Raw genomic sequence first — 14,125 nt, forward strand, 5'->3', positions numbered from 1 at the left:
CTGTGCACATGTGTCTGGCCGAATGCAAGTGTCATCTGGAGCGACACCCATTTCTCTGAAGGGGCAGGCAGTCTCGGTTTCCCCTGACATGGTGGTGCAGGCCAGAGTTATCACACAGCTGGTATAAAGGTGTGCATCAGTAGGCACAAACAGATTAATTTCTGGCGGCTCTAGCAATGGTAAAAACGGTTGAAACCCAGGCAATTTGTTTTAAATTAAGTTCCAAAGGCAATTTAAAAAGACAGAACATTTGTAACCTAATTTTTATTGTAACAAAGTAATGGTTATGCTTGTAATAAATTATTTACACAGTACTTTGGACCGAGCAGGCCCCAGGAGGAGAGATCTGTTTCTTGCTGGTGTCTTCCCTCCCCCTCCCTCCCTCCCCCTTCTACCCAGAACCAACTTCAGCCTCCCCCCATCCCTCAGAAAAGAAGCAGCTCTTCATCAGACAAACTCCCCTCTGCAGTGGGTTGCCGGCAGTTAATGAGGGCGGCTTTCAGCTCAGGGTCAAGCTCTCCACAGAGATCCAGTAACTAAGAGGCAAAAGAGAGGCCGGCATTTAGACAGAGGCCAATCGCTGCTTCTCTAGAGCAAAGCCCCCCCGACAGTGTCCTCCAAGGAGGCTGCCAGCTTAGCAAGGGTGAGCTCTGAATGAGGCACAGCCGGAGGGCTGCTAAGAGCAGGCCCAGATGGGACTGTGAGAGCAGCAATGTCCTGGCAGCGGCTGTGACTGCAGGAAACAGCAGAACTAAAGGGGTGCGCGAAAAATATAGCCAGGGCTGGCTACAGCCGCAGCAAGTTGAGCACAGACAGAACTGATGAAGAGTCAGCTAGGAGTGTGCCATGGGTGTGCAGAATTCCAGGGGCTCAGGCCCTGGCACCCCAGGCAGGAGGGCTGGAAGGCACCTCTGCAGGAAGCAGTGCTTGCCCCCTTCAGCCGGAGCCTCACTGCTTGTGTCTGCCCCACATTTGGGTGCTTCCTCCTAGGTTTGCAAGCTTGGGTTTTCCTTTTTCTCTAAATAAATGTAGAATATGTGCAACTGTGCCTGTCCCAACAAGATAGATGTGCAAGGGCTTGCAAAGAGTTCAGGCTGATCCAGCCCTGCTTTCTTTCTGCTGAGCTTGCATGCAGGACAAGTGCCCGAGGTCCAGCCTGCCCATCATTTCAGAGGTTTTAAGATGGCGGTCTGGTTAAACAGCAACAAGGTGTCACCACGCACCTGATGGAGGTGGGAGAAGCTCTCCAGAGGACACTGCGGGATTGCCCGGACCAGGAACTGTCGTGCTGCTTGTGTCACTGCTAGAGGATCCTCCTGGGGAAGACAGACAGGTCAGGGCCTGTAGGCAAACACACGTGTGGGTGGCCCCAAGTTCAAAGCCATATACAAAGGGAAGGGAACGGCTTGCTCACAGGCTCCTCGCCATGCGCGTGCAACTCTCTCTGGTCCAGCGCTCCCACTGTGCCTTCTCTAAAGAGCTGCAGCAACTGCGTGTACATGTCAACGGCCACAGGCAGGAACATCTGCTCTCTGATGAGCCGTTCTGGGTGCAAGGCGAAGAGGAGGCTAGAGAAGAAAACACGTTGCAAAATGAATGGGAAGAGCACGGGAGAGTCAAGCTGACTCAATCATTCTGGAGAAGGGAGACAAGTTTCAAAGAAAGGAATGGAGGTGCTTTGACCCATGTGGACTTCGTTGCCCCAGGGGCATGGGGGATAAATTAAGCACAAATGGCATTTTTTTAATTTAAAAAAAAGGATTAGCTGAGTACCCGCCCAGAGGATAGTAACGATAACCACCAAGGGTCCTCTCCAGGTGTTGAAGGAGGCAGGAAGACGGGAGAAGCTAAGCTTGGTCACGGCTGTGTTCTCACATGGCCTTTCTCTGACTACTGGTGGAAGAAAGGCTGCCAAGACTGTTTGCCAAACTCAAAAGGGCAATGCTGGTCTTCTGAATGCGACCTCTGATACTGAGCTAGGATGCCAAGTGGCAGAGTGAAGCAGAGCTGAATTGGGGGTGGAGGTGCACATGGAGGATCATAACTAATAGTAGTCCGTCAAGCATCTGACACCTGAACCTTGATTTTCTCAAGAAGTGGCACACACAACAGACATAAAACAGTTGTCCAATTTACCTATAGAAGGCTACTGGCAGCTGCTTCAGGTGTTGATCTGATACAGCCCCACGCAGGATTTGACAAAGGCTCTGCTCTGCAGTGTTGTGGGGGGGGGGAGAGAGAGGGAGAAGGAGTGAGCTTAGCTGAGCTATAGAAAAGAATAGAAGTCCAGTAGCACCTTAAAGACTAACAAAATTTCTGGCAGGGTCTGAGCTTTCGTGAGCCAAAGCTCTCTTCTTCAGATACAGCTAGAATGTGATTCCATCTATCCTTAAGTAGAGAGGAGTGAATTCAGACACACAATGGCAATGTAAATGTAAAAAGCAAGTGAATTACATTAGCAGGCGTGATTGGATTAGATGTGATATGTAAAGGGGTAGTAGGTGTGGAGGAATCAGAATTGGTAAAGAGACAGGAATCCCAGATCTCTATGAAGTCCCAGAGAATGCACAGTCTTGAGCTTCATTATTAGTTGTAATTCAGCAGTCTCTTTCCCATCTCCCTTTGAAATCCCTTTGTAAGAAAACTGCTACTCATAAGTCAGCAACTGAATGTCCTGGAAGGTTAAAATGTTCCCCCATTGGTTTCTAAATGTTGTGGTTTCTGATGTCAGACTTATATCCATTCAATCTTTGTCACAGGGGCTGGCCTGTTTGTCCAGTGTAGAGGGTGGAAGGGCATTGCTGGCACATGATGGCATAAATCACGTTAGAAGATGAACAGGAGTATGAACCTGAGATAGTATGGCTGATGTTGGGCCCAGTGATGGTGTTGCTAGGATCTATATGAGAGCAAAGTTGGCACCTTGGTTTGTTGCAGCCCTTGGTACCAGAGTCCATGCTCCTGTTAAGTAGTTTATCATTCCAGGTGAGAAGTTGTTTTAGGTTAGCAGGCTGCCTGAAAACTGGGCTGTGAATTCTGCACTGAGCACAGTCCTAGAGGGAGAAGTCTCTTACCTGTCTCTCCTGAGCAGAAGAGGGCCAGCCAGCCGAGGCCCTGCGCCTCCAGCATCTGGGCTATCTGGGAGCTCTGATCCAAGGCTCTGGACACATCCATCCCTTCCTACAAGTTGCGAAAGAAACACACACAGCCTTTCCTTCATGTCTGGTGGCCACTGGAACAACCACTTCCAGACAGTGGGGAGCAGCCATGAACTCCCTCCCACAGCCCCTTCGGGCAAGCCTTGGCCTCCCAGCCTCAGCTCAGCCCCTCCACCAACATGGGAGCTTCCTGCCCAGGAAGATCGCATTTCAGGATAGGTAAGAGCAAGTCTGTCAAGTGCCATTTCATGCAAAGAAATAAAGCAGCCAGCTCTGGGCGAGGCACTTAACCATCTCCCCCCGCCCCTTACTTCCAAAGCTGCAACTGACCTGTGGGGCAACCCTTGCTGAGATGAAATCCATGAGTGAAAAGAAGAGGAGGCACACCATGAGCTGCCAGTTACAAAAGGAAGTATTTAGCATTAATTAATGGTGATAAACCTGAAACTCAACATTGTGTCCATCAATACACCTACCCCTTGGCAGGGCAAATCAGCTGGTCCCCACCCCGCATCCTCAGCTCTGCATGATGCTGGCATCTCATCCTAGTGCTGGCAACCCCTCAACATACAAATTGGGGAACTGCACATCTGCACCCCTTACTTGTCCTGATGCAGGCCCCAGTCGCGCCACCACCTCTCCTGTTTTTTCACACGCTGTTTGCTCCTGAATGGTGAAATATAGGAAGGCGGCAGAAATCCAGGGGACATCGGAGACCAGAGAAGAGGGTTCTGAGGAGAGGAAGCTAGGATGGAAAAAGCACGAGATCAAGACTTAAGGATTAGGGGGGCCTCAGGCTGCAGCATCTGCAGCTAAAAAGGCTCGGGTGGTCAGTGATGTGAAAGAGCTATGTTTGGAGACCCCAGACAGCAGCTGCCAGCCAGAGTGGAAAAAGCTGGCCCTGACAGACCAGGAGAAGGCAGCTTCTTATGTGCAAAGAAGGATCCATGGTGCTGGACCTTTGTTACTATTCTTAGCATTAGTTATGGCCCACCTTTCTCGCTGAGACTCAAAGCAGATTACTTAAGCATAAGTCAAATACAATCAATAGGATGGAACACCTGATAAACAGTGCAAGGGGATTTAAGAGTACAGAAATCAGAAAACAAACAAATCTAAAACAGAGCTGAAACAAAGTGCAGAAACCACAGCTGGAAGACACTGAAAGCGACAGGCAGCCATCTGGTAGTGGAAGTCTCTCCCCCTTGACCAATGCAATTTTCTGACCACTGCATTGCAGTGCAGTCCTGTTACCTGTCCAGAAAAAACCTCTTGAATAATTCCATTTTGAATAGTTTGCAGAAAGAGAGAGCAGGAGCCTTCCTGACCTCCTCAAGCTGGACGTTCCATAAGGTGAGAGCCACAACAGAGAATGCACAAGTATGAGGGGAGGGGGAGGGTACTGATTTTGCCCATTTGCAGGAGGTCACCTGCAGAAGACCCTGCTGAAATGAGCAGGGCCAACTGGTTTCACTGGGCTTGAGTGTTGCGAAGGGACAATGAAGGCAGTGACGTACACCTGTCCCCACGCACAGAGCAAGCTAAGTCACGTTGAACTAGGAGAGAAAGAAAAGCAGCGAAGAACAGCAGGAAACCAGGGTGGCCAGCTTCTCATAGCTGGGGTGGGAGACAGGAATGCCACGGTTTTCAGAGACTGACCTGCTGACGGAGCACTGCAGCTCCCCAAGCCTCTGCAACCCCTGGGCAAGGGGCGCTGTGAAGAGTCTCTTCCACTCGCAGCAGAGCACCGGCTCCAGCTTACGCCACCATTGCTACAGGGAGCCAGGCAAACAGAACAGTTAGCCACATGCATAGGTTAGCCGGGGTCCCCACTCTTAAAAGAGGGATGCAGAAAGCCTCCTGTCTTCCTCGGGGCATGGAGCAGGGGTCACTGGAGGAGTAGTGGGGGAGGCAGCTGTGAATTTCCTGCATTGTGCAGGGGGTTGGGACTAGATGACCCTTGGGGACCCTTTAAGCTCCTGCAGCAAGAAGAATTCCCAGATCACGCAGTGGGCTTATGAGCAGACACTCTGTCAGGAAACATGGGCTTGAGCAAGCAAAGCTTACTAGGGCTATGAAAGGCTTAGCAGCTGGCCAAGGTGGGCCGGATTGGGGGACCAGGGAAAGCAAAACAGGACAGGCCAATTAAAAAAAAAAAAACCTCCAAGTATCTCATATTTTCTGCTTGTAAAAATCAGCACTTTTTAAAAGAAAGATGGTTAATTTCACCTGAGCCCACAATTGAAGTGCTTTAAGCACAGCCTCCAACCAGGGAACTGGCTGTTCTAATGAAAATTAAACCTTAAAAATCTCCAAGAAATGCTGCCATAAACATTTGAGGCCTGGAGTACTGTTATCCCAGTTTGCACCATAATGCAAGAGTTCTGAGAAATCTTCTAAGGAGCAGGCCAGAAAACCAAGAGGACAAGGCTCTTACCGCAGCGGAACACAGGAGGACAGGACACCTGGCTTGACATGACGCAAGGACAGCCGTCACCTCCTGTGCAGACCTGTTGCACTCCAGACTGGCGCTCAGCAAGCCCTGAAGGACAGAAAGGCCACATGGATGCCACCCCCTCCCTGAATGGGGGCTGCAGGGGAGGCCTGCTTGGCAGACTGAGCTGGGTGTCTTCATAGCTCAGACCCACGTTACGAGACAATGGCACCTATCGGGGCAATCTTCCTAGAGCAGGGAAGGGCTTCTGCATAGACCATCTAGATCCCAGCACAGCTCCCAAGAAGTCACAGCCAGAGCTCCTCACCCCCTTCCCTTCTTCCTTTCAATCTCAGGTACATTTCACTTCCATTAACCACTCCTGTGCCACTATCACAGCAAAACAAACACAGAGTGAGCAAAGCACATCATCTATATACCTAGCTCTCAACGTGGCCAAATCTGTGGATACTTAAATTCAGAGACTGGAGCCATGAACAGACAAAACAGATCTTTCTGCAAAGCTGAAAAAACTCCAGGTTTGCAGAAAAATCTATAATCGAAATCAACAAACAAAAACATTGGGCTAATCCCCCCCCCCAACAGAAGCAGCTCCTGTAGCTCAGTTGCCATTGTGGGGGGTTGCTAGACAACCACAATATTGCCAGCTTTCAAACCTTGGTTTCTGTCAGTAAAAGGAGTGGGGAGGGCTTTCTAGGGTTACTTGGCCTCCTAGTATACCCCTGGCTCTCCCCTCCCTCCTGCCCTGGAGGGAGAACTCCTTTGGGTCAGGCCCAGCAGCAAACACCAGATAACATCCACTCTGTGCAACTCACCCAGGTGTGGCAGTGGCTGCGCCTCATGACTTAATAAGAGACTGCTCGTCTGAGCCCAAAGGCAGCCCACACACAACTTGTGTGACTTGACTGGGCCCGGCAATGGCCACCACACAACTCACCTGAGTGAGTTGCTACTGCACAACTTCTGCAACTTGACCAGACTCTTCCCAAGGAGAAGCTGCTGAGGGAAGGTGGGATGGAAAGCTGAGATCTGGTGTAGTGTTGTGGTTAAAGTGTCAGATCTGGGAGACCCAGATTCAAATCCTCACTTAGCCATGGAAGCTCACTGGGTGATCTTGAGCCAGTCACACATTCTCAGTCTAACCTACCTCGCAGAGTTGTTCTGAGAATAACATGAAGGAGCGGAGAAGGACATCAGCTGCCTTGGGTTGCCACAGGGGAGGAAGACGGGGTATTAATTAAAGAACTAAATAATAAAGCTGAAGACTGGGGATGCAGAGGAAAGAAAGGCTGGTTGGTGAGTGGGAAGGAGAGAAGAAAGCAGAAAAAGGAAAGAAAATATGGAGGCTGCCAGGATGAGAACAGGAAATAGTGTGGGGGAAATCAAGTGCCCTCCCTCACATGTCCTTGTGGGTCCCCCAACTCTAAATGGCACAGGTGATTTGAGAACTCAAAACTGCTTCCATGGTAGGAGAATATCAGAAGACTTTGAATAGGTTAGGAGTTACCCTGAAGAAGTGAGCCGTGATGTCATAAGAGAGCGCATAACCTCTGCTGCAGACGTTCTTCTGTAATGGCATTCAAAAGAAACTATTCAGAAGGGAACTGAGAGGATGAGGGAAGTATTTCTATGTAATCCACAAAATGAACTCCCATCAGCAATTCAATATAGCTGTGCCCACTGTGCTGAATTGCCTCCCCCACTACAGGACTGAGCTTCTCTTCCATCTGTCTTGGGCTCCTCCCACTCCCAAGTCCGGCACTCGTCATGAGCAGAGCTGTTACCCCCTCCCCCTCAAAGAAGCTAGAACTGGGGCTGCAATTTTTAAATTAGATTGATAAACACACACTTAATTTGACCCTCTCCATTCACTCTGTTCCCTTGGGTTAAGAATGGATGGCACAGTACCACAAAGGGCAGACCAACCCATTAGCACCATCCCTGTTCCAATGCAGTTTATGGGCACAGCTGACCATGCAACAGACTTTTACTATTCATCAAGGATCATTCTCGCTGGCGGGGGGGAAAGAACTGGTTGTAAGCCCTAAAAGGTGCCTAAACAATTTGATGACCCCCCACTCCGATCAGTCGCCGAAGCACCACTGTCCTCCCATGTCCAGAACGCACCAGTCCTGTGTTTACAAAACAGAAGAAGTCCTCGCAGTCCAAGGTGACCTCTTTCCCTTTCCACTGGGTTGTGATGAGGAGTGAAGGAGGAAGACCCAAGAGAATCCTAAGGAGAAAACAAACAAAAACTCTGTGACCTCCAGGATGAAAAACCACCCTCGCTCTCATTAAGAGTGAGTTGGATTTGCTGCAGTCCCAATTAGACGGCCAAGGGACACCTAAGTTGCTGCACTGGCAGAACAGGGGCCCAATCCTGCCTGCTCCTAGCAAAAGCAACTCTTCCAGCCCACTGATCCCTCTCTCTAGACAGGAGTGTTTTTAAAAGCCGCTTTATCACTTTGCTTAGGCCCAACCCCGGACTTGCCAGAAGAAAAAGAGAAGAGCTGGTTTTTATATGCCGACTTTCTCTACCACTTAAGGCAGACTCAAACCGGCTTACAATCACCTTCCCTTCCCCTCCCCACAAAAGACACCCTGTGAGGTAGGTGGGACTGAGAGAGCGTGACTCACCCAAGGTCACCCAGCTGGCTTCATGTGTAGGAGTGGGGAATCCAGTTCACCAGATTAGTCTCCACCGCTCATGTGGAGGAGTGGGGAATCAAACCCAGTTCTCCAGATTAGAGTCCACCGCTCCAAACTACTGCTCTTAACTACTATACCACGCTGGTTCCCATTGCCTTTACCTCGTTTGAAGGATCAGCTCCTGATGCCTGAGCAGCCTTCCACCCTCCGCAGAATCTGCTCCCAGAGCTTTTGTCCGCTCCCGGAGCGCCCTGAAGAGGAAGTGCTCCTTGGCCGCACGGCTGTCGGGTGGGACTCTCCTGCGCTCCAGTTCCACCTCCAGCAGCATCTCCTGCAAAGAGAACATCAGCTGGCTCATCTGGTGGCTTCGGCACAACCAGCAGAGAGAAGAAAGCTCCTAGTGGAAGACTGCATTACAACCCTGGTTGGGAGGATTCGGCCTTGTGACCCACCTGTGTAGTCACTGGCTGCAGATCAACACAGCCGCCCTCCGGTACAGCAACCCAGTTCCTTTCTGGTTCTTCCTCTCTGATCAGCCCCCCAGACTTCTCCCTTCCAGGCACCCATCTCTGTGGCTTATCAGAGCTGCAGCCATGCTACTGCACACGTGAAGATACATGTGCACACGAAGTGATCAACATGGGGTCTGGGACGGCCTCCTGCGGGCACACTGCAAACGGAGGTTTCACGGGGCAGCCTACAGGCCAGGCTGTAAGATGGGCTTGGCTGCTGATGAGTTTGGAAAGCAGCGCTGCCCCGTGGCCCCCTCCCACAGTGCCCTGAAAGGAAATGAACAGCGAAAGAGGCAAATGCTGAAAGGAGAAGGTTTGTAGCACCTGCAACCGGCAATGAATCTCAGGGTTTCCTCTCCTCTGGGGAATAGAGTGTTTTCGCTTCTCTAAGTGGGTGCAGTTGGACAACTCTGATCTGGAATTAGATGCAGATACCAGTCACGGGATTGTCTTTTGTGAAGTCCCTGAAATCTCTGAATGCAAAAGAGAAACTAGCAGCATTTGCACCAGAGAAACTGAGGTGTGCTGAGAGCAGTCTTCACAACAGGTTCCAAAATTTCTATCACATTGTCTAAGTAGCAGTATCATCTTCTCTATAATGTAAAAATATTACATTGACAAACCCGACTTCTTTTTTAAAAGTGCATTCTTTGGGTTTGCTTGTTTTAATAAGGAGGGGGGAAAAACCCCAAGTGTGGCGCAGTATTACAGGCATGTTTGTGAGTGCAGAACACCGGAACACTGATTGAGGAGACAAGCTAGAATTTCATTTGTGGAATGATCAAGTGCGCTGCTGACTAAGAGGCAGCTTGAAAAGTAACTTGACCAGATTCTTTGCACGACTGAAGCCACCTGAGAAGCTGCCTACCTTTGGCAGAAATCCAGGATGGAGCCGATGAGAACAGCACTCGCCTCTCGCAGGTCCCCGTCACAGCCTCCAGCAGCATCAGAGGCCGGGAGATACTGCTGATACAAAGCCCAGTAATGGAACTCCTGCCTGCAAATACAGAACAGCCTGGACTGTGGTCACAGCAATCCGACAGAAGAAAAATAATGCTGGGGTACCTGTTCACAGCTACCTCCATCAGGCTGGGCTTGGGAGCTTTTGAGTATCAGGGTGTAGGAGAGAAAGGAAGGGAGAAACCCGTTAATTATTGGGGCAATGATCCACACAGACTTTACCCACAGGGAGGAAGGAGGGAGGTGCATCTGGACCTCTGGAAAGATTCAGAGGACGTTTTCACAAGTGAAAAGGCAATCTCTTCTTTCCTGCAATGTCATCACGCTGCAATGCTCCCCCAGTTCTAAACGTTTCCTCTGTCTCTTTTCGCAAGTGAGAGGCCAGGTCCCTGGGGGAAGGCTGACCTCCTCTGCAGAGGAACAAAGCAGCCTGTCTGGTGCTCAGTGTGAAGACGGAACCGCTTTCTGAGCAGGCTGTGAGCCAAACTGAAAGCAGTCTGTACGACACACTGAGCCACAGCACATCCACAAGTACACTCGGCCACCCCCAAGTGAAAGAAGAAGATGAGTTCGGATCTCTTGTGGAAACGCTCTCATGTTAGCCCGAGAGCTGAATGCGGATTGCCTGCATCCTACAATGGAACAGACATTCTTGGAGGAGGGGCTTATTTGTTCTGCTGCAGCTTCAGCAGGGCTTTGCCGGACGCACCTTTCAGAGGCAGAAAGAATGTCTTCGTCAGGATAGACTCCTAGTTCCAGCAGCAGCCACTCCTGGAGGGTCAGCTGTACAAAGGCAAAGTGACTCAGAACTGAAGAGAAAACAGCACGATTCCCAAAACACCAACAGCAGCCATTCCCTCCCACCAAGCCTGGTCTGCTCTGGCTACTCATAAACATTTCAGGCATGCCCACCGCCATCTATGAAGCTTTAAAGGGCCCTGCGCCCCATATGCCTCTTCTCCTCCACCTTATCATTCGTGCTCCCTATTCCACTGGGAGGAGCACACAGAAAGGCTGGGACTTCAGAACAAATGCGTGGGCAGCCCTTCCACTCGCAGCTCTCTTTGAAAGGACGCCTGGCATGCATGGGCTCTGGGGGCCAGCGGTAGCCAGGGGCCAGGGCACACATAAGGGGCTCAAAGCACTCCCATCAAAAAAATCACGGCAACATTTATTACACTCTAACTGAAGTTAAGAGCCGTGCCACACAGAGCCTGTTTATAATAGTCACATTTCAAGGACACAGTGGCCCAGATCAGCTGAGTCTAGACAGGAGGACCATGCCCATGCCAGAGGCACGGTTGGCAGGTCAGCCGTGGTACTTTACCTGGAACTTTTTCTCTTGCAGGAGTTTCTGAAAGAGTGTTTGCTTCCACAAGCAGAGGACGGCTTTCTGGCAGCAGAGGGCAGAGTGGAATAAAGACTTCCAAGGAAACTCAGCCACGTCTCCTCCACAGAGGGTTCCTCGGGCTTCTAAACTGAGCCGTGGCACAACATATTGGAGCTGCAAGAGGAAGCAGCACAAGGCAGCAATGACTATCCCCAAACCCTGTCCAGCGTCCTATGAAGTGGACAGCAGCTGTGGCTCTGTGGAAGAGCCTCTGCTCAGCATGCAGAAGGTCCCCGGTTCAATCCCTGGCATCTCCAGTTAAAGGATCTGGCAGTAAGTGGTGTGAAAGACCTCAGCCTGAAATCCTTAAGAACTGCTGCCAATCTGAGTAGGCAATACTGCTCTTGATGGACTGAGGGTCTGAGTCAGTATAAGGCAGCTTCATGTGTGTGTGTGTAACATGCATTAAGAAGGGAACCATCCTGGATTCTGCATCACAGCAGAGGGGATGAAACTGGTGTGAGCTCCAGTGGAGGCTTAAATTGCCCTTCTGGATTTCATCCTCTGTATTGATTAACTCATCAGTCAACTTGGCAAAACGAAGAAGAAGAGTTGGTTTTTATATGCCAACTTTCTCTACCACTTAAGGGAGGCTCAAAGCGGCATACAATCACCTTCCCTTCCCCTGCCCACAACAAACACCCTGTGAGTTAGGTGGAGCTGAGAGAGCTCTAAGAGAGCTGTGGCTAGCACAAGGTCACCCAGCTGGCTTCATGTGGAGGAGTGGAGAATCATAAGAACATAAGAAAAGCCCTGCTGGATCAGACCAAGGCCCATCAAGTCCAGCAGTCTGTTCACAAAGTGGCCAAACAGGTGCCTCTAGGAAGCCCCCAAACAAGACGACTGCAGCAGCACCATCCTGCCTGTGTTCCACCGCACCTAAGATAATAGGCATGCTCCTCTGATCCTGGAGAGAATCAAACCCGGTTCTCCAGATTCGAGTTCACCGCTCCTAACCACTGTTCTTAACCACTACACCACGCTGACAGGGCCTGATTCACACCGCTCCTTGACACTGACCTTCCCACCCAGTTGTCCTCAGATTACTGAGTAGCACTGATTAAGATTGAAAATGCTGGAACATAAAAATGCTGAAAAACTACAAAAGTAGGGTGTTTTTGGCGGGGTTTTTTTTTTGGGGGGGGGAGAAAAACAGAAGAGCTAATGCAGCTCCATTGCCTATGGAAACCCGAGCCATCACCCCGAGTGAGTTTGGGATACAAACTGTCATTTAGCAGCACGTAAACACCCATCTACAATGGAACAAAGATGGGTTAAAGCTCATTCTGGACTGAGTGCAGGATATACAGAGCTTCCTCCCTTCCCCAAAATTACCTTTTTTACAAAACCAGGATAAAGTGAGGTGCAGGGAAACTCATGAGAAAAGGAAGAAAACTTGCACAGAGAATAAGAGACAGCTGCTGTACAAAACCTACAGAAAGAAAAAGAAACATTATTGACCAGCTATAACCTCACTCCCTTTTGAAAGACAAATAATTTCAGAAGATACCAGTAAGGCCAGAGGAATGAGTCTTGGCCTGCAGACTTGCATTCCACGTAATGTTCATAGCTTCACTCTAAGGAAAGGTTTATTCTTTGTCGCATTTGAAGGAAAAAGCAGCTTACCGCATGCAGAAGACTATCGATTCTCCCGTCCTGCAGGCCAAGAGATGATCCCAGAGTTCAGCCACAGGCAGGCCTCTGGTAGTGACATCGTGTGGAACCCAGGAGCAGAGGTCCACCTCCGGAATTAAGGATCTGGCTTCGTTTAAATGAACCACAAAGACAGCTAGGCCAATGACGTGAGTGTCATTGAGAGAAGGACCCTGCAACAATCAGAGAGAGAACAGACCCTTGTGAAGGCAAGCAAGGGTTTAAAACCTTTGAGCAACCACCCCAGGATCTCAACATGCGGGCAAAAAGAGGAGCCAACAGAACTTCTGTTCTCCAACAGGCTGTCTGCTTCAGAAAGCAACCCACCGCTTTAGGAAACCAACCTGATGATAAATAAGCTGGCAGAGCCGGCTCAGCAGGGACGGTAAGAGTTGCCGGTGTCCACAGAGCATTTTCACGAAGAGGGATGGCCAGGCCCCTTGCCTGCAACAGGACACAAAGGCCATGTGGTCAGAGGGCTGCAAGACCTAAGCCCACCTTCCTTCCCAGCAAAGCTGGGGACCGAATGGCCTGTGTGTGTTTAGCCACGTTGTACTAAGTGAAAACACACAGTTAGAGTTATTTTACCTGTCTGGAGGGCTGAAGTAGGAAGCAGCCATGACATTCTGGCAAAACGCTGTCAGCAGAAGATCGACAACCTGAAACAGACGGACGTGACTACTGCAGAGAATTCATATCTGTTCCCAACACAGGACTATCAAGAATGAGAGCTACGGTTCTTTAGTGTTGTCTAACAGGGACTAAACTGACTAAACTGAGGTGGTCATACTTTGGACATATTATGAGAAGACAAGAGTCACTGGAAAAGACAATCATGCTAGGAAAAGTTGAAGGCAGCAGAAAAAGAGGAAGACCCAACAAGAGATGGATTGACTCTACAAAGGAAGCCGCAGCCATCAATTTGCATGATCTGAGCAAGGCTGTTAAGGATAGGACACTTTGGAGGACATTGATGCATAGGGTCGCCATGAGTCGGAAACGACTTGACGGCACCTAACACACACACACACAACAGGGTCTTCCAAGGAACCAGCTGACAGCTCAACAAATCTAAAGTTGCTGCCCTTTGGTTGGGTGGGACGCCAATGTCTCACTTCCAAGAAATACTTCTAAATTCAGAGGAGCCTCATTTTTCCTGCTCTCCGACTGCAATACATTGCTGCTGAGAAAATGTTATTCTTTAACAAGCTAGTGGGACCATTACTATTTAGAGAGCTGTCTGGTACAAATATGCACAGGCACCAATTGGACAGTGTCTGTGACTTCACCTGTTCTGCCCCCCCTCCCAATATAATACTAAAGAAAGTGTTTTGCCTGAGAAGGCAGG

General features: G+C 49.9%; 1 protein-coding gene across 1 annotated transcript in view; it reads right to left on the reverse strand.

Moving 5' to 3' along the window:
* Positions 1 to 415: 415 nt before the first annotated feature.
* The window catches only part of FANCA (FA complementation group A), a 39,095-nt gene continuing 25,385 nt past the window's right edge, over positions 416 to 14,125 (reverse strand). The window contains exons 24-43 of the mRNA XM_056862406.1: positions 13,366 to 13,436; positions 13,122 to 13,221; positions 12,751 to 12,950; positions 12,460 to 12,556; positions 11,062 to 11,238; positions 10,444 to 10,517; positions 9,643 to 9,771; positions 9,099 to 9,189; positions 8,424 to 8,593; positions 7,741 to 7,846; positions 7,121 to 7,180; positions 5,596 to 5,700; positions 4,818 to 4,930; positions 3,762 to 3,903; positions 3,489 to 3,551; positions 3,075 to 3,180; positions 2,137 to 2,212; positions 1,415 to 1,568; positions 1,224 to 1,316; positions 416 to 536 (exon numbers count right to left, since the gene is read on the reverse strand). Of these exons, the coding sequence (XP_056718384.1) occupies positions 426 to 536; positions 1,224 to 1,316; positions 1,415 to 1,568; positions 2,137 to 2,212; positions 3,075 to 3,180; positions 3,489 to 3,551; positions 3,762 to 3,903; positions 4,818 to 4,930; positions 5,596 to 5,700; positions 7,121 to 7,180; positions 7,741 to 7,846; positions 8,424 to 8,593; positions 9,099 to 9,189; positions 9,643 to 9,771; positions 10,444 to 10,517; positions 11,062 to 11,238; positions 12,460 to 12,556; positions 12,751 to 12,950; positions 13,122 to 13,221; positions 13,366 to 13,436 (2,238 nt within the window). The 3' untranslated portion in view covers positions 416 to 425. The remainder of the gene's footprint in view (positions 537 to 1,223; positions 1,317 to 1,414; positions 1,569 to 2,136; positions 2,213 to 3,074; positions 3,181 to 3,488; positions 3,552 to 3,761; positions 3,904 to 4,817; positions 4,931 to 5,595; positions 5,701 to 7,120; positions 7,181 to 7,740; positions 7,847 to 8,423; positions 8,594 to 9,098; positions 9,190 to 9,642; positions 9,772 to 10,443; positions 10,518 to 11,061; positions 11,239 to 12,459; positions 12,557 to 12,750; positions 12,951 to 13,121; positions 13,222 to 13,365; positions 13,437 to 14,125) is intronic.

Source organism: Euleptes europaea, chromosome 17 (genome assembly GCF_029931775.1).
Source record: "Euleptes europaea isolate rEulEur1 chromosome 17, rEulEur1.hap1, whole genome shotgun sequence".
NCBI lineage: Eukaryota > Metazoa > Chordata > Lepidosauria > Squamata > Sphaerodactylidae > Euleptes > Euleptes europaea.